Source organism: Rhododendron vialii, chromosome 9a (genome assembly GCF_030253575.1).
Source record: "Rhododendron vialii isolate Sample 1 chromosome 9a, ASM3025357v1".
NCBI classification, from domain to species: domain Eukaryota; kingdom Viridiplantae; phylum Streptophyta; class Magnoliopsida; order Ericales; family Ericaceae; genus Rhododendron; species Rhododendron vialii.
The window spans coordinates 24709590-24731842 of NC_080565.1; the positions used below are offsets into that span (position 1 = coordinate 24709590).

Sequence of the window (22253 nt, forward strand, 5' to 3'; positions counted from 1 at the left end):
GTCAGATAAAAGTGAGGGAGAGGGTTTGGCCCAAAACGGCGCCGTTTTGATGGGCTGCAAGCTGCAGCTCGTTTAGAGCACTGCAGGAACTCGTAGTCCAAAAAAACCCTACACAGTATAGGGTCTCTCTCCCTCCAAAACCCCCCCCAAAACCCCCCAAACACCCCCCCCTCCAATTTCCCTCCAGCTGAGTCAATCTCTCCCAAGTTAATACTGCGACACATCCACAGTTCCTTCTTGCGGTCCACTCTAAACTGAACCCTAGAACTCTAGCCTCCACTAACGGTCTGGCTCCGGCTTCGTTCTAGGGTTTCCGCCGTTACAAACCCGCGGAAACATGTCGTCCGAAAACGAGATCGTATTGCGCGACGTCACGAACGCCTGTCTCGTGGTGAGCGACCGCATTGGCCGAGACCTCGCGGCTCACAGCGACCTCGAAGAAGCACTGGAAGCTTCCAGATACGCCAGTCATCCCTACTCTACTCACCCCAGAGAGGTATACTACAAGTTTAAGAAAAATCAGAATTGTTTAATTTTTCAGTATTTATGTATTTTTTTAAGGATAATAGTATTTATGTCTTTTTTTCAATGGTAATGGGAGTGCACTAGACATAAGGGGCTAAGGGCCTTTCAGTAGTTTGTACGGTTGGGATTAGAGAGAAGTAATCCTTTCGTTGACCACAAACCAGCTTCTTGAGGTATTACTTACCAAAAACAATTCTTGATCAAATACTAGTGTATACAGCCCTTCTGCTGGTTTTCTTTTCCAAATACGGGTGATACTCCGTTTCTTTTTCTTGTATGCTCATAACTTATTAAAGGTGAATTTTTTAATGTTCTCTTGAGATATGATTATATATTGTTGTCTTTAAGATGTTGAGTACAATTTGAGGTATGTTCGTAGTAGATGATCAAGATACTTTTGAGAATGACTATTTTTAAGGGTTGGGTCCTGTCTTTTGATCTGTGAAACTACATCAAATAGTATTAGGATGTAAATCATGGTGAAGGAGTTGAAATTGAAACTGGCGGCCGCGAGGGATGACTGATGTCTAAATCCACATACCCAAGAATAAAAGGGCATAAATTTTGGAGGGCTAGTGGAGACAGAAGGCTAGTTCGGTGGAGCACGAAATTAATTTGGGATGCACCATTTTGTCCTTTTCATCTTGTGGACATAAAACATGCATATTATTTGGATTTTCAAGAGATAGGAATGCCCAAATACGTAAAAACCCAGAAATGGCTCAAAACAGAGCTCACTGTTAAAGTTGTGCGTGGCAAAACTGGCTTCCGATGTATAGTCTCGCCTGGGGTTAAGTTCTCATGTCCACTTTCAAGTCAGGGACAAAATTGTGTTCATTTAAAGTCATGCCTGCACTGTATTATTCATCCAAGGGAAGTTCAAAATATGGTTCATTCATTGGAAATCATTTGAGGTTCTTGTTTGGCGTAGTGATTTTCCCTTCTTTGGAAGGGAGGCTCTGAATTTTCCTTGTCTGGTCATGGTATGGCACGTTCATATATGCATTCCATTGGCTTTTTGCAAGCTGGTTTATTTTTAAAGGAAGGTGGTTTCCATTTTGCACCGCCCTCGTTAATAAGTTATGAGCCTGGTAACCAGTGCTCCTTTTGATAAAATGTATTGGCGTGAATGTAATTTCCTCTGTACACGACGTCTGATTATTTATTTTGCTTGCTTGTGGCAATGGATTTTCTTCATCATGTTTTTTATTTTATTTAATTGTAATGCCGCTGCAGTGGCCTCCTTTGGTTGAAGTGGTAGATACCTGGGAGCTGCCTCCTGTACTTATTGAAAGATATAATGCAGCTGGTGGGGAAGGAACTGCTCTGTGTGGAATATTTCCAGAGATACGGAGAGCTTGGGCAACAGTAGATAACTCTCTGTTTCTATGGCGTTTTGATAAATGGTGAGATCTATTGTACATGAGGAAGGTTTTCCTATTTTTCATTTTTTCTATCTCGAGGTTCCCTTTTCTAAAAACTAGAATTCTCTAGTTAGTTAGTGCTTTGATGAGCTTATAATCAACAAATCAATTATGCTTCTTACTAGGGAGCTGAATTTCACCCCATTATATCATTGCACTAAATACATGGTATTACATTGTTAGAATTTCACCGCATTATGTACTATCTATCTGTCTTCCTAATTACAGTATGTTTGGGAAGTAAGAGATTGTGTTGTGCTACGTCTATAAAAGATTTAGTTTGGTGAAAACTATTTCCACAGGGGTTTTCTTGCCTTTAGAATATACTAGTTACAATAATGATGCATTTTCTTTGGAATCTTTCCTGTTTGAGTGGATCCCAAAATATGTGATTGTGTTTTGAAGGCATTTGGTATGTCAAATTGCATATCAAGGTGTCTATTGCCTCTTAGTATGGACACTTGCTTTGTCAGAAATCCCGGCAGTTGACAAGTTTTGGTGTTGAATGTGCAAGTGGAAAAGGTTATTGCATTTGGGTTAGTTGTTGGGTTGTTGGCATGGTAGTTATCTCACCAGTATAATTAGTTTGTAAACCGTATGGTTCGTTGAGTGTTAGAAGGAGAGTGTCAGACACACATCTGAAGATTGAGACCTTGACCTTAAAGTGAAATATTTCACTTATGAAAAGATGTTCAGCGATCGAGGTCTTGTTCTAAAACTGAATAAATACTGCCTACCGTGGTCCAGTTTTTATCGGAGTTATGTGGAGCTTGCCTTTTCTTTATACTTTTTGTTTGCATTGCGTATCCCTTTTTGGTTCCCCCCTCTTATCTGCCTTCCAGTGTTTTGTAATACTTAGCGGTGTACGTAATAGCTTACTTTTTGTCTTACTTTCTGGAATCTGTAAAGAAACTACACGACCCTTGTCAATAGAGGAGTAAAGAATCTCAATGACATCCTGTGTTTAATCATTCTACATGATTCTTCATGCAGGAAAATTCATTATCTGACTTATAATATCTACTACTGAGAGAGGACTTGAGATCGATGAGTTTAGTAACATTAACAACCAACTTGTGAACCTATTACTCTATATTGTGCAAAAGGTTTGAAATTTTTTGATATGTAAAGCGAACAGGCGAACAGTCCTCCAATTTGCTTTCGTATTAGTGAGCGATCTCATGGCCCATTCAATTGTATCCTGTTTACAACATCTTGTTTCTTTCCTAATATCTGTTTTTTTCTTTTTCGCTTGGCGAAAGTCAGTATTTTTAGTTGTAGTAAGTGAGGTTTGAACCTCTATCAAATGCATGGGAGTACATGGTGCCTACCATTTGGCTACCACTCCACTTGCCTTTCCTATTATCTGTTGAGGGTTGCTGCAAGATATTATCTCCGCATGCTTTGCATTCCTTGTTTTAATTGTTTGCCTGTTTGTTTAGGGATGGTCAGTGTCCTGAATATAGTGGGGAGGAACAAGCTATTTGTGCTGTTGACCTGGCCAAAGCTAAACCTGGCATTTTTGTTGAAGCTATCCAGTATCTTTTGGTCTTAGCAACTCCTGTTGAGGTAGTGACTTTCCCCAACTCTTCTATTCTTTTCTCAAATGGCTGCTTTCTGATGTATTCTTTGCTTGGATAACCCCTTTTTTGCTTACTTGCGCTTAATGTCACTCAGTTTGTTCTTGTTTTGTAAATCATAAAAATGGAATATCTTTTATGCTGATACTGAATACTGAATTTTTGAGGGAGAAATAATTACCACTAGGCATTCATGGTAGTCATTCTCTGGTTTCAGTTTTCCCCTAATTTAATGTGGAGACCCCAGATGGCACCTTGTTATGGGATAAAATTCACCAAGGAATTTTGGTTCGCTTGTTTCTTATGATTAGACTGGATGGGAATTGGCAAATTTTAGGGGCATGGAGGAATACTTAAATGATTTTAGAGATGCTGCTAGTTAGATCACCTGTTTCTTTTCTCTTTTACGCATACTGTTTCCTCTCTTTCAACTGGTATTCCAAGGAGCAACTTCGTCTACAATCCTTTGCTTTTTTGAAGACTAAACCCTTGCTTCGTCTCCTCCACTAGCAAGATTTGATAAAAGTTAACTTGTATAGAGGTTCACACTTGGCTCAAGTCATGATCAGCACTAATCTTACTCTCTGAGTGGTGCCTGGTGCCCTACTTTCACACTCACCTCAATGTCACTATTGGTTTTGAAGTAGGTTCTGAAATTGGTTGGGCAAGTGGCTGCTCAACCTGTGAACCTGTTTATGATTCTGGAACTTCTAAAATTCCTAATGTGGTGAATAGAAAGGATTTTGTTGGTATCATACCAAGACAGAGGACTAGGGCTTTTTGATTTAATTTATCAACTGCTCCTGGTTTGAATTAGGCACATAATTTTAGTCTTTTTGAAGCATAACTCAGAGATGAAACTATAGGCAAGACACAAAATTCATTGATTGGATGGCGCCTTTAGAAACATTATTAACCTTTAATAGCAGCACAATTTATGAATTTGCTTTAAGTAAAGACACAAACACATGACGCGACACAAACACGCCGACACGTCGATTTTCAAAAAATGCAAGACAAGCTTGATACTTGGTAGTTTTTTATATTTTGTAAGTATATTGATGGTCTATGTGCTATACGTATGCATAATTTATAAGGAATGGAAACGTGCTGCATGACACTAATCAAATTAAAAGGCTATATATTTAATATGAAGATATGAAGATCTCATTCACAGAATTACTGGAATGAAAAAAATGCCAAACGATTGCAAAACAATTAATACACATGATGACTCACTATCCAATTGTTTGGAAGTATGGTTTGAGGGCATAACTTCCTTTCTGTAGAATGAAGAACATGGTTACCATGAAGAGATTCATCACAAAGGACATGTTCAACAAGTTCGCCGAATGTCTGCGCAAGTGTCTGACATTATGACATCTTTTAATTGAGGGGCATTGAAGAAGTTTCAGATTGGCTTTTATGATTTTGATGTCTCTCTCACCAGTGCCTCCTCTATAGGAGTATATTTGTTCTCAGAGTCTTTGCCATGGAAGAACCTGGCTAAGGACCAACTTTTTGGGTTTCGTTCAAATTGCTTGATTCTTATTTCTTCCTCTTCATATTTATTTTGATGCTTACATTGCCAGTAAGGCACTGTAGGTTTATAGATTGTGTCCTCTCTAGAAAAAAGTGACTGCGCGATTTCTATGGTTAATTTGTGAAGTAGACATCCATTGCTTGACCAGTAACGTAGTACTTGAAAATTAGAATTTTATGCTTTTTCTTAATAATGTATTCAGTATAGCCAACAATGCTTCCCTCTCGGTCCAGAGGCGCTGGATCACCTAAGGACTGACTGACATGGTGGATTACATATGGTATTATATCTTCGTTGGCAGGAGGATCCTTTCTTGCATTAGGTTAAGTATGTCATTCGAGTGGGAAGACACTAAGATGGAATAGTTGGGTAATATGCCCCAGATCCCTTGCCATATGAGGCTAGGAGGAGAGGGTATTCCTTCCGGAGTTCCTAAAGAGTGAACCAGATATGAGGCCTTCTACTAGCCAAGCATCTTGGAAGAAATTTAAGAATGATATTTGTTGAATCTAGCATATTGGCTGAAGGCATGTTGTACATGGTATTTTGTGACTATGGTACATTGGTCAGTCAAATATGTGATTTGTCATAGGTTTGAAATTTGAATCCTTCTTGAGGAGATTTAATTTCTGAATTATAGGTCCATTTAACACTTCGATATGGACATGAATACACGATACCCAAGGAAAACCATGGAAATACCCCTTTATCAAAGAGAAAGAGGTATTACACAACTTTTTCAGGCACTCGGGACTGAAACACGGCCAGACTCCTACCTGGGTATCTTACTATGTAGACACTTATTGAAATTTGTAGAATCCCCGACTCAACATATGTAGGTATTAGGTAGAAGAATTTATTGGAAAGCATGTTTTTATAAGAGAACACGGACACTCCCTCCGCTTCAACTTCACTGGCAGCTTGAATAGTGTGGTGTGCCCTGCCCTAGTTAACAAGGCTGGTGTAGTTGACGTGACCCACGGCTTCTATCTCTTGAAGTCAAGTCGAAGTTCAGTCAAAGCTGGTACTTCCGATTGCCTCCATGCAGAGAAGAGAGAAGTCGGTTCTCCGCCTGCTTTGCTCTCACCCGAGGGGGGAATGGAGTAGTTTAGTCTTGCAGCAGAGTCGAGGATGCTTCAGTAGTTATTCTGTGGCGCCCCTACTCTAGTTGTCTTTCTTGATAAGTTAAGTGAATTCCGATTCATTCGGTCGTTCTCTGCTGCATTGGTGTTTGTCCCATTTTGTTGGGCCTCATTGGGAAACAACTACTTAAGGGCAGATAATGTTAATTTTCCAATTTTGCCCCTTGATGGAATATTTCTTGAAATCCTACATATTTAAGGTAAGAGGAAAGGAGGGCAAAATGGAAATGTTGCATTACTTTTTTGGAAACTTTTCAAAATGGACAATCTTTCTGTACATCCAAAAATGGAACCCTTGACCATCTTTGCGGGACAAAGTCACAAAGGGAGTATATCCATACTTGGTGAATATGAAAACTTTATGGGACATGTTTGCATAAGTAAAGCAGATATATTCGTACTTGGTAGATCCGTAGTTGACTAGATTCAGAATATGAAGGTCCTATGGAACATTTTGTAACTCCTCGTTTAGCTCTTCTTCGTTTTTCTCTCCTTACAAAATCTTGGGGATTGTAGGGTCATGAAAGGTCTGATTGCCTTGGGTTCAGCTGAGTTAACTTTCTTTTTGCTGGAAGTGGAGTTTGAATATGCTTCGTAAGCTTGTTTTGTGCCTGAACTGACCTTGCAGTCTTCGAAATGATGTGTTTTGACAGAGCTGTGTAAAACTTCAATTTATTCGATTTAATTACTTGCTCAAACAAGGTGTTGTGTTCAATATCGTTACGTGATTTAACTTCATGATGTTTCAATTGCTATTGTGAACCATCTTACGTTTGACTGGTCAGAGCAACGTTATTGATCTCGTACCATACCGCTCGGTACCGGGTGGTACATAATAATACCGTACCGGCACAAAAACGAGAAGCTCAACAGCCTGTTTTGTACCACTCATTTTACCGTCCATTCTCGGATTGTTCTGGCTGTACCGGCATTTCCCGTGCATTCCGGCCATTATCCGGATAGAACGGTACAGAGACAAACTTTTGCTTCTCCTCACTGTTCCGACTTTCAGCTTTTTCTATGCTCTGATAAGGACAGAACCTACCAACTAAAGGAGACCTATCTGACCTCACTAGTCCCTAGACTCCATACCTCCTCCTCCTCCTCTCTCTCTCTCTCTCTCTCTCTCTCTCTCTCTCTCTTTGTACGGTCATACATCTGTATATATGTCATAATTGTCGTTATATTACTCAGAACTACCCCAGAACTTCTGTGGAGAGTAAAGTGGCAGGGATCATTTATCTTAGTGCTAGGCTTTTTTATTTTTTTAAAGGAAATGTATTATTACAGTACATGCACATATATATGTATGTATGTATATTATCGAGGTTCACAAATTAGTGTATTTACTCAAAAAAATAAATCATACTATATATAGAAAACATATATAGACTTCGTACAGTTAAACGTAACGCTAAATCCGAAAATGGTACCATTAAATTCCATGGTACCGGTACATACCATACCAGTAACGGTACGCTGTCCTGTACGAGATTGACATCTTTGGGTCAGAGTCAGTCTTGGGCCTCTTGGATAAGATTTTGGATATTTTTCTGCAAATAGTCAAACTTGTTGACTAGCTCACATGGATGGTTATTCTACGTTGTAATGCAGTTCTTGTGCATCTGCAATTATTCTACTTCCTCCTACTGCATAATTTACTTTTAGCCTATTTTCCACACAGTTTTAGATCCCAATATATTTCTTCGTTGAGAACTTTCTATCTTATGTCTGTGAATTTGTCTTCCTTTTATCTACATTCTATTGTGGCCAGTTGATTCTTTTAGGAGTATGCTGTTCTGGAAGTGGTGATGGTATGGATCCGTATGCAGAGGTTTCACTGCAGCCTTTGCCAGAGTATACTATACCATCTGATGGCATCACCATGACATGCATCACTTGTACTGATAGAGGTCACATTTTCCTGGCTGGCCGTGATGGCCACATTTATGAGTTGCAGTATACAACTGGTTCAGGTTGGCACAAGCGTTGTCGTAAAGTTTGCCTGACTGCAGGTTTGGGAAGTGTCATTTCGAGGTATCGTTTCCTTCTTAACACCTTCAAAAGTTCATGGTTATGAGGTTTGTGGATAACCATGAGGTATACTCTGTCTCCCTCCTTCCCATATTTTTGTCCTCTATGAAAATTCCAAACATTTTAGGGGACATGCAATTAATGTATTGAGTTCAAAAATGGCATTTTCCATACTTAACACCCGCCTTTTCCGATATCCAAATATATTTATTAGCTTTATAGAATGGATAGCTTTGGAATATTACTAACTTCTTGCCGAGCAAAAAAAAAAAATTACTAACTTTTTGGCTTTGATTTTCCTAAATGGACAGATATTTTGGGGCATCCCAACATGGAATAATGGACTAGCAATCTGGAACTGAGGGAGTATTATTGGATTCCCCTTAAATTTCGTGAAACTTAAGCTCCACTCCCCTCTTATTGATTGCAATGGAAAAATCTTGTATAGACTATGTCACTACCTTGGTCCGTCGATTGATCCAATTCCACTATTTTTCTATAACCCAAATTTAAACTATATTATGGATAAAGAGTTGACCTATCGGTGGGTTCAGAATTCCATGAGCAGTTGGGAACTGATACTCTTGCTATTGTGTCTGAACCTGATACCGGAGCTGGACCCTGTCACATATCTTAATCTTATAAGCTCAAATAGTTAACTCTTTTTTTCCTCTTTCAATTCTGAACAGGTGGGTTGTACCAAACTTATTCAAGTTTGGAACTGTGGACCCTATTGTTGAAATGGTGGTTGATAACGAGAGACACATTTTGTATGCACGCACTGAAGATATGAAAATTCAAGTGTTTGTTCTTGGGCCACAAGGAGATGGTCCACTTAAGAAAGCTGCAGAAGAGAGAAATTTGATAAATGCACATTATGGAGGTAGACAATCAGCAGGGCCAAGAGCCCCTTCTCGATCGGCAAAAACATCAATAGTTAGCATTTCGCCTTTGTCAACACTGGAGTCAAAGTGGCTACATCTTGTTGCTGTTTTGTCAGATGGCAGAAGATTGTACCTATCCACTACTCCATCTACTGGAAGCAGTGTAGTTGGAGGTTTGGGTGGATTCAGTACTAATGGTCAGAAGCCAAGCTGTTTAAAAGTAGTAGCAACTAGGCCTTCTCCTCCTTTGGGTGTTGGCGGTGCTTTCGGTGCCCTATCTCTTGTTGGTCGATCTCAGAGCGAAGATTTATCCCTTAAAATAGAATCAGCATATTATTCTGCTGGAACTCTTGTTCTTTCTGACTCATCTCCATCAACCTCTTCTTCGCTTCTGATTGTGAACAAAGATTCAAGCACACAGTCTTCTTCATCAGCTAATATAGCAACAGGTGCCAGGAGTTCTCGTGCATTACGAGAATCTGTATCTTCTCTACCCATTGAAGGACGAATGCTTTGTGTGGCTGACATTTTACCTCTTCCGGAAACAGCAGCTATTGTGCACTCACTATATTCCCAATTGGAATTCTGTGGATTTGATAACTCGGGGGAATCCATTGAAAAGGCATCCCGAAAACTCTGGGCTAGAGGCGATCTTTCAACACAACACATATTACCAAGGAGAAGAATCGTCCTATTCAGCACAGTGGGCATGATGGAAGTTGTTTTCAATAGGCCAGTTGACATACTGAGGAGGATATTTGAGTCCAACTTGCCAAGATCATTGTTGGAAGATTTTTTCAGTCGCTTTGGAGCTGGTGAGGCTGCGGCAATGTGTTTAATGCTGGCTGCAAGAATAGTCCATTCTGAAAGTTCGATAAGCAATGTTGTTGCTGAGAAGGCAGCAGAAGCTTTTGAGGACCCTAGACTTGTTGGAGTACCTCAACTAGAGGGTAGTGGTGCATTAGGGAATACAAGAACAGCAACTGGCGGATTTAGTATGGGGCAAGTTGTCCAAGAGGCTGAACCTGTTTTTTCAGGTGCACATGAAGGGCTATGCTTGTGCTCATCAAGGTTGCTTTTACCTGTATGGGATTTTCCTGTTTTTGTGGTGACAGGTGGGATAGTTGCATGCAGATTCTCTGCTGGGGCAATGCAAATTCTTGAAGACAAGTTTCGATCTTTAGAGAGGTTTCTAAGATCTAGGAGGAATCAGAGAAGGGGACTGTACGGTTGTGTTGCCGGCCTTGGAGACTTGACTGGTTCAATATTGTATGGAACTGGTTCAGATCTCAGTACTGGAGATAGAAGTATGGTACGGAACTTGTTTGGTTCTAACTCTCGGATTGAATCTGGTGATGGTGGCGCATCTAATAAAAGGCAAAGGCTTCCATATAGTCCGGCTGAACTAGCTGCAATGGAGGTTAGTTGACATTCTGGCTTAGGGTTTTTTCTGATAACACATCACCGCCATAACATGAAAATAACAATAAAAACTTCTCGTTTCAGTTGCTTATGTCAACAATTTCATTTCAGTTCTGCACGGAAAAAGCTCTATCAAATAGCTTCTAAGCTTAAAAAATTCAACATTCAGTTTCCAGTTCTTAATTTTCAGATTCAGTTTTACCAAACACCATCTTAGTATGTCTTTAAGGTTGTACGCTTAGTTTGATTTACTTCTGTAGTCTTAATTATGTTTACGTTCATTCGTCTTGATTATTGGAAACCTCTTGGGCTGCTTTCTGCAGGTAAGGGCAATTGAATGTATTAGGCAATTGCTCCTTAGATGCGCCGAAGCTCTTTTTTTGCTACAACTTCTTTCACAGCATCATGTGACGCGCTTGGTTCAGAACATTGATGCTAATTTGCAACAGACATTGGTTCAGCTGACATTCCATCAACTAGTCTGTTCTGAGGAAGGAGATCAACTTGCTACAAGGCTCATATCTGCTTTGATGGAGGTAGTTCTCTACGATTACTAAAACAAATTAGTATGACTTCTATCATTTGGTTAACCTTTTCTTCCCACTCTCTCCCTCATTATAATTCCTCTGTCCCTTTTTGCTGGTCCAATTTGGGGCTTCCCACTTTTCAAGGTGATCTCTGTCATTCGCCCTTAGTCCCCACTTTCAAAAGTACTTTCAATCATTTTAAGGGTTAGTTTTGGAAATCTAAACATTTTCTTTGGCTTTTCAAAGAGGACTAGCCATATTGAAATGCAAAAGAGGGCTAGCAAATAAGGAACAAAGGTATGAGAGAAAAGATTGCTTGCTGCCTTTTGTTGTACTTCAAATTCTTGTCTTATGAAAGATACCATCCATGCCTCCAGTATTACACTGGACCTGATGGCAGGGGAACAGTAGATGATATCAGTGGTAGATTACGCGATCGGTGTCCAAGCTATTTCAAGGAAGCAGATTACAGATTTTACTTGGCTGTGGAATGTCTTGAGAGAGCTGCTGCAAGTTCTGATACTGAGGATAGGCAAAATCTAGCTAGAGAAGCTTTCAACTACTTGAGTAAAGTTCCAGAGTCGGCAGACTTGCAAACTGTTTGCAAACGTTTTGCAGACCTGAGGTTTGTCCACTTGTGTTAATCTGAACTCTGAACTGCCGCTTTTTCCCGTATCTGTATTTTCTAGGTGGAATTGTTTGGAAGAAATTATTTCCTTGTTTGATTGTAGTTTCAAATTCTGTTCTTTCCAATTATTTTTTGGAAAATCCAAAAAAAAAATGTTTGATTTACAGTTTTCAAAACTTGTTCTCTGAGTTTTATTTTTTCAAGAATCCATTGTGAGAAAATATTAGAGTATGGTTTAATATTCTGGTAAACTATTCTGCTAAAAAATGATACAGTATGAACAATGGGTGTTAATGTTTTAAATTGCAATTTATAACAAGTGTTTTGCGGAACTGATGTTGGATTGCAGATTTTATGAAGCTGTGGTTCAACTGTCTCTGCAAAAAGCCCAGGCCCTTGACCCTTCTGGTGATGCTCTTAATGAGCAGATAGATGCAGGAATGCGAGAACATGCACTTGCTCGGCGTGAGCAGTGTTATGAGATTGTTACTAGTGCTTTGTGTGCTCTGAAAGGAGAAACTTCTCAAAGGGAATTCGGTTCTCCTATCAGACCTGTTGTGCAATCTGCACTTGATCCAGCCTCTCGGAAGAAATATATCTGCCAGATTATTCAGCTTGGTGTCCAGTCACCTGATAGACTATTTCATAAATACCTGTATCGGGCATTAATTGATTTGGGCCTTGAAAATGAGTTGCTGGAGTATGGTGGCCCTGATTTGGTGCCTTTTCTGCAAAGTGCTGGGCGTGAACCTGTACAAGAGGTGTTGCTTTTACTTTGTATTTACCAAATTATTCGTTGGTTCTTGGAGTTCAATGCATTCACTTCTCTTCATAATTTTTAGTTGGTCATGCTAACAACTGTCCAATGGGCAGTGTTTAAGCAAAAAAAAAAGAGTACTTTCAATACACTTCTTTCAGTTATCAACACACTTATACACATTTGCAGTTGTTTTCGCGTATTTTAATTCCTTTTTGAACCTTAACTACTGTCCATTGGGTTGTGGTTAGCATTTTCAATTTGCTGTTCAAAAACAGCGGTTAGCATTTTCCATTTTGCATAATTTATGTCTCTGTTTTATGTAGGTTCGGGCTGTTCCTGCAGTGTCATCAGCAACATCTCCAATGGGTCATTCAGGAGTACACATTTTGTCCAATCATCAAGCAAAATATTTTGAGCTTCTGGCACGTTATTATGTCATGAAGCGGCAGCATGTTCTTGCTGCTCACGCACTGTTAAGACTTGCAGAAAGGAGGCCTGTTGATGGGGGGGATGTCCCTACACTGGAACAGAGGTCATTGTCTGCACTTTTGGATATATATATATATTGTAGTCTTTTTTCATTTCCCCAATGGATTGGGACATAAGGCCCTGTTTGGTTTGGTTAGTCTTTTTTCATTTCCTAAGTATGCCAACGTTGAAAGACATTTCAAGTATGGCACTCCTGAAGAAGTGTTGACTTAGAAATAAGCTTACCCTTGAGTATAGCACCCCTGAAGAAGTGTTGACTAAGAAATAAGCTTACCCTTGCTTAAAATATTTCGATTGAACTGCGTAAAAGTATATGGTCTAGTTCAAAGAGGTTCATATCTGGGTTTCTAAGTGTCAATCAATTTGCTTAGTTTCCTTGTTAGGGATAAGTTGTATCAGTTCACTGTATTCAGTTGAAAGGAAGGTTTTCCTACTGTAAATGACTCGAGTATTCCATGGTATGTTACAGTCTTTCAGAAAAGGTTATGCAACAGATCCCAAATTAAATAGTATTCTAATATGATTGTATAGTGTAGAATCTTTAGATTAGAGATGCATACATGACAAGCATATAATTTCGTATCGTGGGCATCAAAGAGGGCAAAGGTGACCATATTGTTTTACTCACCACTTACGTACAGTTAACATTCCTAACAGCTGGATTGTGTGGTTGCCTGGGGAAGCAAATTCAGTTAACAGTTTCCTGTTGAAGTTCTGATCAATTATCTTGTAGAGTTGCTTAGGGTGCTGTTCTGTGGTGTTATTTACTTTCCTTTCTTTACATGATCTTTTCTAATGTTTTTTCCCCTAAGTTTTATTATTTCAGAGATGATGATTTCCTCCTATATCATTTCTTCTTCTCCTTGTGAAGTCTTATCCTGTCTCAAATGACTGGGTGCAAGTTTTATTATTTCACAGATGATGATTTCCTCCTATATCATTTCTTCTTCTCCTTGTGAAGTCTTATCCTGTCTCAAATGACTGGGTGCATGTTTTTTGGATGGACCAAGAGTCAATTTACCTTAGCTGTCAACCTAACCAAAGTATACTCATAGTAACGTCTTGCTTTCTGATTGTAGAATAAAGCCAACGCATTTATAAATTTTGAGGTGAAACAAACTTAGAGGCTAATCGTTTCTTTGTTAAATGACCTGAATTCTTCCTGTACACTGGCCACTTCTGATACTTTTATTCCTCATATCAACTTTTTCAGGCGTCAGTACCTAAGTCATGCAGTTCTGCAGGCGAAGAATTCAAGTAACAGCGATGGAGTAGGTTCTACCCATGGTGCTTTTGACGATGGCCTGCTGGATTTGCTTGAAGGAAAGCTTGCTGTTCTTGGATTTCAAATAAAGATAAAAAAGGAATTGGAGGTCATGGCATCTAAGTTGGAGGCAACTCCTAGCACATCTGAATCTGCTCCAAGTGACTCATCTCCTGATGGAAGCCATGTTCCTGATGCCAATTTTGTGCATTCTATAAGAGAAAAGGTCAAAGAGGTATCATTGGATTTGAAGAGCATCACTCAACTGTATAACGAGTATGCAGTTCCGTTAGAGCTCTGGGAGGTATATCTTCTCCCCTCTATGAAAACTCAGGATTATGTTCATTTATCTACAAATAATAGGGTGTGATATTTTTGTATCCCTTGCTGTCATTGAATGCTATGAATGATTTTGTTTTTAATTTACTGGCACCTCTACTACTTGGTTTCTGTGTCCGTTCTCGCTTAGTATCTGGACATATATTGGTGGAATATCTACTGAAAATTTTCTTAGGATACTTTCTTTATTCATTTGTTATCGTGTAGAATCATATATTCAATGGTTTTCCTTCCCTTTTCACGTTGTTAGAGCTTGTTCCACATTGGTTAGTTATAACCTCCAAAACTAGTTTATGAGCCAAGGCGGCCTCTTCACTCATTGCCAATTGGTTTTGAGTTGGATGCTTTAACAGGGTATCAAAGCTAGGCTTTCGGAGGCTTTTGGACAAGACTCTTTGATGTTTTGCCCCGTTGTTTGTGCCTTAAGTGCAGCATGTTTCGAACCTCTCCACATGTAGGTCAGGGGTCACACGTGTGGAGGAGTGTTGGAGCTTGTCCCACATTGGTTCATTATAACCTCCCTAGTATATGAGCTTGGGAGGCCTCTCCACTCATTGTCAATTGGTTAATTGGTTTTGAGTTGGATGCTTTAGGTTTTTAACACACTGCATCTGTCATCTAGCCTGAAGCTTCATGAAAACATTTCCTAATGCACGCAAAACTGTTTTAAGTCCCTCAAAAGATAACCATAATCCTGGTAGGGGTGTACTCTCTCTCTCTCTCTCTCTCTCTCTCTCTCTCTCTGTTTGTAGGTAGCCATTTGGCCCCAAGTTACTGCAATTTTGATTTACTATTTCCCTTTGTTTGTCTGATGGGTTTTCCTGATTTCAGATATGTCTGCAAATGCTGTACTTTGCTAACTATTCAGGTGACACTGATAGTAGCATTGTTAGAGAGACATGGGCAAGGCTCATCGATCAAGCTCTTTCAAGGGGTGGCATTGCTGAAGCTTGTGCAGTTCTGAAAAGGGTTGGCTCCCATATTTATCCTGGAGATGGAGCTGCATTACCTTTAGATACATTATGTCTTCACCTTGAAAAGGCTGCCTTGGTACTTAATCTCTACTTTACTTGCTGTTCTTGTTCTTTTTTCTTTTCTTTCTTCTTTTTTTTTTCTTTTTTTCATGTGAGAGTTGCCCTTGACAAAGTGCAAAGGCAAAAAAGGTTTTTCCTGGCCCTAACCCCCACTATTTGGAATTTCGTATGGTTTTGTTCTTCTCATCTTTTTTTTTAGTCTGCAAGTTTTTGTTGTTTTACTTTTATTGTTCAGTTTCCTCCCACCCCCAGCTTTTCATGTCTCATTGATGATTATTGTTGAACTGAGTAAATTCCTGATATCCTCTTCATTTTTATTGATGATTAGAAAGATGCAATGTTTTTTGTTTTTTGTAGGAGCGATTGGTTTCAGGGGTTGAATCGGTTAAAGATGACGATGTGGCAAGGGCTCTTCTTGCTGCCTGCAAGGGTGCAATAGAACCTGTCTTGAACACGTATGACCAGCTGTTATCAAATGGAGCAATTTTGCCGTCCCCAAATTTAAGATTACGGCTACTCCGTTCTGTGCTGGTAGTACTGCATGAGTGGGCAATGTCTGTATTTGCACAGAGAATGAATACAAGTACTACTGGAGCATCTCTAATTCTTGGCGGAACATTCTCAGTAGATCAAACAATAATATTTAGCCAAGGGATTCGTGATAAGATCATAAGTGCAGCAAACAGGTCAATTTCTTACTTTTAGTTTCTTCACTTGGGTTGTATGAAACTAGATGTGTGCATTTGTGAAGCTGTTGTAGCCTACCTCTTGCTATGAGCCAATTATGATGTTGTATCCGTAGCAAAGATTTATGTTGATAATGAAGTAACAGGAAAATGGTCCATCGTTAGTTTGCTCATTGCTGAACTTATCTTAAAGTTTAAAACTCTGTTTCCACCTCACCCTTATTAAACTTGGATATCAAGTGATGAATTTTCAAACTTCGATTGGACTTTTCAAAACCCGCACAAGTATTCGAACTGACGAGAATATTGGTAGGCTATGTTATGAAGCACTTCAGACTTTTTAAGCGATACGTTTGTGACAATTTGTTAAGGTTCTCTATGATATAGAGCTTGCCAGAAGATAGTGGTACTTAGATGGGGCCTACTTTGGACTTCTGTAATCATCTTTAAGGTTGATTTAAGTCCTTATTTTGCTTAGGTCATATATTTTGCTGCGAAACTCAACGTTTTGGTAATTCCTTAACAATTCATTGTACTTCTAACTTTGCTCTCTAAACTCGATATTCATTTTGATGAGAAAAAGAAAAGAACAGAAATACGTAATAATGGATTAATTATAAGTTTAGCTATAGTTTCGCAGTAAGAGACTGCTAGTTTACTTTAAATGCAGGCATTGCGCTTGGATGCTGATTTGTTGCCGACATTGGTTATGCCCTCCTTTTATCCATGTTGGGAGTTCCAGCTTTGGGGAGGTGCCTTTTATGCGCTTAAATCACATCAACATGTATTGATTACTAATGTTGCCTCTTTATCTCCACTTTTGATGTTTTGATGATCATTTTTGTGGGTAGTTTTGGTAAAATAAAGTTTTCTACTTGTAGGATTTTTCAAAGTGGATATGTATTTTGGGATATCCGACAGTGGATCGATATTCGATTGACCCTACAAGAAGGGATGGAGGGAGACATATTTTGGTTCTATTGCTTGATATATAGAAAACATAGAAACCAACCATGTTAAGCCCTCTTGAAGATGAGCATCCTTGATAAATATTAGTTCTAATTTGGAAGGACGAGGGGCTATTCGATGGATAGATACCCGATATCAAATGACTTAATATCCTCCTTGTATAAATGCTAATATCAAGTGTTCGAAATCGTAAATTCGATGAAATTTCTGTTGGCTGACGTGTTTACTTATGAGAAGGCTTATTGCTGTAGGACTATTTTCTCGATGATGTTATGATTTATTGGTTCGTTCATGTGCAAATGTGTCCTTGGGCTGGGTATATTTAAACATAATGGTAGTTATTTTGTTCTTACACCTCTCCTTGACTTATCAAAGACCCTCATTTTGTAAAACCTGATGTCCTATTTTTTGTTCTTATGCTTGCATTTTGCCCTAATGGCTAGGCCGTATCCCTCGCAGTAAAGAGACTCAAGTTCGTTTATCCTTTGTTGTTGAGGGTCATCATTTACTCTCTGGAAGTCTCCGATATTTCTAGAACATTCCAGATTGCAATGTCCCCGGCTATGCTAGTACCTTTCGGATTCTGTCGGATTGTTCTAGACTATGATGGAGTAGTCTAGGTTTCTCTAGAAGTTTTAGTCTTATTCTAGAATTGACTTGTTTCTAGAATGTTCTATATGTGGTTATAAATAGGATAGGTGAGGTCATTTGTAAGGTTTGTAGTGAGAGCACCAAGTGCAAGAGTGCATTTTGGGTGAGAATACTCAAGAGTGAGTGTACTAGTGTTGTGTCCTTGAAAAGTGTCTTGTATACAAGTGAGTGTACTTGTGTAATTTTGTATTGAATAAGAGTGAGGATATTCAATACATGTATAGTTTAAGCTGTCCAAACTCAACATTATTTACTTAGCTGTATCCGAATGACAAGGAAAAGGAAAAGGAAAAATAAAGATCAAAATCTCCCATACAATGACAAAGTTGCACATTTTAACTTACTGCATCTGAATGATAAGGAAAAGGAAAACTAAAGATCAAAATCTCATATACAATGACAAAGTTGAGCATTTTATTGTGGATGGACCAGACGGGCTGGACGGTCTACATGTTTTTTTTTTTGCCTGATGCTTCAAATTCTAAGTCTCTATCTTGTTGACAAAATGTGACAGGTATATGACCGAGGTTCGTAGGTTAGCCCTTCCCCAGAACCATACAGAGGCTGTCTACCGAGGTTTTCGAGAACTTGAAGAGTCACTTCTAACTCCTTTTTCTTTAAACCAATTTTGATTGTTCTCATTACATGTGGAGTATGAAATGCGTGTTTCTGCATATTTGGGGTTCAATAAGGTTATATTGTATTAACCATATCACAGCGTCAGGCAACATTCCTGTACTAATTTTGTGTAAGTGCGGTCTTCATCTGAAAAGAAGCACATCAGCAATATTCAACAAACTAGGATTTCTTGTCCACTTTGATGGCGGTTGGAGTATGGTTCTGTTTGGTTCTGAAATAAGAGAAATTATGCTGGAAGCCTGGGATATGTCTAGTTCATGGGAAGACAAAGCTATTGTTGCTGGAGTAGCAATACCGCACGATATGAGATTCCGGCTTTTACCTCCAGCCTATGGGAAATCAAGGTAATATTTCTATTTTAGGGTTGTATTAGGATCTAACCCTCCAATCATTAAATTTTTATTTAAAGATCCATTGGCTTTGGCTTTGTTGTACCTTTGTTCTTACCGAGATGCAGCGTAGGAATATGTTCTTCAGGGTAGGTGTTTGTGGTTTCTTTTTGAATCCCATGTGATTGAGCATTTTAGATGGCATATCCCAGAATTTTATGAAGACCTCCCCCCCTTTTGCGTTGTATACATTGTTTTAGCATAACTCATATTCATAATCAAAGTCATGTCACAAGAAACTATTCCTAGGATCTAAATATTTGATGGTTTTCAGTTACTTAACGAAAACCCCTCCTTTATTTGGGTTTGGGGCCAATTTTGGGAAGATAAGATGAGAGAAATTTATTATTATTTGGATATGTCTATTGTATATCTGTTAATGCATCGTCAAGCGGAATGATAGTAACTGTAGATAATTGCCTAGGATCCATTCTCTCTTCTTCTTTTTTTGTCTCTTTTGTTGTGTATTTTGTTCGTCTTTTTTTGAATTTTGTTTGATTTGTGTTATATTTTTCGGATTAATTATCCATCTCGATAAGAGAAGTCTAAAAAGTACAAAATTATGGCCAAAATAAATAAAAGTAAACTAAAAATAAAAAAAGTACCAAATAGCTTCTTTCTCCCCTCTAAAGTGTCGTCTTATATAAACTTTTTTCAATATTGACTCACATGTTTACACTTCTTTGATTTCTCTCATTGAGATGAATGATTTAACCCCAAAATCTACGATGAAAAACTCAACTATAAGTTACAGAAAGTAAAAATATATCTGAAGAAGTTTAGACAATAAGTTTAGGAGAATGGAGCCTTAAGGGAGGGCAGACCAAGATTGATGTTAGAGGCAGAAGTTAGAAATGATTGTTTTTTTCTTTTTCGGATATCATGAGGCATGATTCTCTCAATAGAAATCAGTGGAGAAAACAGAGTAATTTAGCCGATCCAATTGATTGGGACTTGAGACTTGATTCTGTTTGGTTGAGTTTGGTTTATCTTGTTTTGGAAAAATAGTGAACAAATTGATTTGTGGCATTACCCCCACCAAATGCATAAAAAGCAAGGCATGCAATCAGGACTACAAATCCCAAGCAGTTGGCCTAGTGTCAAAGTCTGAGTTTTTAGGAATTTGTTTCTTTTTAAATTTGAGGTTCGAAACCTCTAAGGTGCTCAACTCTATGGGGCCGGTTCATATGAGATTTTGTTTCAACTTATTACTGGTTTTCATGCTATTGGACGATAGAATAGGTTTCTCAAGGACTAGATGTGCGGGTAAAGCTCATCCAGAGTTGGTTCAAATACCATGAATTATTATAATGACAATGGACCATAACATAACTGAAATATCAGTCAATGGTTAGCGTCTAGTGGTCGATGGTCTGTTGGTAGGACTATGAGGCTATGAGCAATTTGTGTAGCCTAACATGAATGATTTTCTGTTTTTACTCTGTGACAAGAGGCAATATCATTTCATATCAATGCCCGAAGGCATTACATATTTCATCATAGAATAGAACCAAAATTATCAAAATTAACCAAAACTATCAAAATTTAGACGTGAGCACATGCAGAAATTAGCAGGTTCAATGGCGCCCTCTGTCCAAACAGGCCACAACACGGAGGATCGTTCACATCAGATGCCTTGAAATCAGCCCCTTGCCGCCCACAAGGAGATCGAGTGAAGTTTTCTGGAGAAGTAAAAAAGAGCTTTGCTTGTTTAACAAAGAGACTGTCTTATTTATGGAGGAAGTGTAAACGGCATGTTTACAGTACTAATCAATCACATTCGTTCAAATGTGTTATGGACAGTTCGGATTTTAATGAAACTTTTTCCTAGAAATTTTTTATTAACATTCCGACCGTTCAAAACACTTTTGGACGGTCAAAACACTTTTGGACGGTCACGATTGAGTTGAGTAAACAAGATTTTCTCTTTAAGAAAGAGATCTTGACTTGGCTTCAGTCTTCAGATAAGAATATACAAGTAGTACTTCCTTCCCTCGCGCGTGTTGAATCATAGCCGTTTTTGTTGAAAATACAAAACCTAGCTGGAAGTGATTGGTGAAGTCAGTTTACTTTCTCACGAGAAAAAAGGAGAGAGACGTAGACGGTTTATTTGTTTATTGAGAGGTGCTAGGGACACATCGGGTGTGGCACACCTCAGTCATACTTCTTTCATATATAGGTAGGCCCGTTCCAGTGGATCTCACCTGTTTGTGAAATGAGTGTAGCTGAGGTGTGCCACACCCGATGTGCCTCTAGCATTTTTGTTGTTTACTACGCGTATTTTTTTCTTCTCTTTTTTGGGTCAAAGAGTGCTATTTTAAGAGCAATGCTACTGGTACAGCAGAAGTGGGCATAGACAACGTGTATAGTGTGCATTTGGGCCCATCTCAGGTCTAACAAAAATAATCAGGGCCGCTCATTTTGTTCAATATATTTTGCTTAAGGTCTCCGTAAAAAATCAGCAACATCCGGTATCGATAAAAGAGTTTACGAAGCATCCAAAATTGCTTATGAAAATTTCTAAAGCGATTTTTGACGTTTCGTAAACGCCCTTATTGATGTCGGATGGAGCTGATTTTTTACGGAGACCTTAAGCAAAATATATTGAACAAAATGAGCGATTCCGATTATTTTTATTGGACCCGAAACGGGCCCAAACGCGCGCTATACGCGCTCTCTGTCACTTCTGCTGTACCAGCAACATTTTCTTACTTCTGCTGTACCAGCAACATTTCTGTTTAAACAATGAACTTCTTTTTGCCGCATTAATTATTGTACCATCTTCAAATTTTGACATCCCAATTAATTAGTAATTTAATTAATTTGTTTTAGGCCTAAAACGGTGCTGGACTTTAACTCAAGGCACTGTGTTCAACACTTCCTACTACCAATGCTAATACCACCATTGTTATCAAGATTGCAACCAAAGGTCAAAAGACTCAAAAATCCTCTCCTATGTCTTAAAAAATAATCTTCTTCCCGCGGAGCCAATCGTATCATTAGCAAATTTCGACATCTAATTATATGATTGGAGAGCTTGTCCTTTTGAATTAGATTTATTAGTTAGGAGTATATATAATAGTACTAAAGGGTAAAAAAATCGAAACCAATATATTCCTCTTAAGGAAACAGTGGGTCCCATATATTGAAATTTGTGTCCTGGGGTTGAGAATTTGGAGATCATGATGACTACCCAAAGAAGAACTGATAGTTGAGTTTTCTTCAGAAATATAAAAAGTAGCGGATTGAATTCCCATTTATAAATTGGAAATTAAACCGATAGAATAAGATAATGAAAGCACAGAAAATACGATGAAAAGATAA

The 22253-nt window shown here is 38.7% G+C and overlaps 1 protein-coding gene across 2 annotated transcripts; it reads left to right on the plus strand.

Annotated features, from left to right (window-relative positions):
* The first annotated feature begins 110 nt into the window (after positions 1-110).
* LOC131299918 (nuclear pore complex protein NUP155) lies at positions 111-19186 on the plus strand. Of its 2 annotated transcripts, XM_058325491.1 has the most exons (13): positions 111-496; positions 1762-1931; positions 3392-3518; positions 7989-8251; positions 8938-10552; positions 10878-11090; positions 11459-11706; positions 12059-12470; positions 12793-13001; positions 14172-14526; positions 15393-15611; positions 15953-16281; positions 18416-19186. In XM_058325491.1, exons 1-13 carry the CDS (start codon positions 338-340, stop codon positions 18531-18533), a joined length of 4437 nt encoding a protein of 1478 aa, XP_058181474.1. In that variant the 5' UTR covers positions 111-337; the 3' UTR covers positions 18534-19186. The 2 variants fall into 2 exon arrangements, with proteins under 2 accessions (XP_058181474.1, XP_058181475.1); XM_058325492.1 differs by lacking the exons at positions 111-496; positions 1762-1931 and having other exon boundaries at positions 3399-3518; positions 8002-8251.
* Positions 19187-22253: the final 3067 nt, after the last annotated feature.

Bases quoted from the DNA above. Each gene is read 5' to 3' on its own strand.
- LOC131299918 (XM_058325491.1), top strand. From the start codon at position 338: ATGTCGTCCGAAAACGAGATCGTATTGCGCGACGTCACGAACGCCTGT. The intron at 8,252-8,937 runs GTATCGTTTCCT...AATTCTGAACAG, and splicing joins TTGGGAAGTGTCATTTCGAG to GTGGGTTGTACCAAACTTAT. The intron at 12,471-12,792 runs GTGTTGCTTTTA...TGTTTTATGTAG, and splicing joins GGCGTGAACCTGTACAAGAG to GTTCGGGCTGTTCCTGCAGT.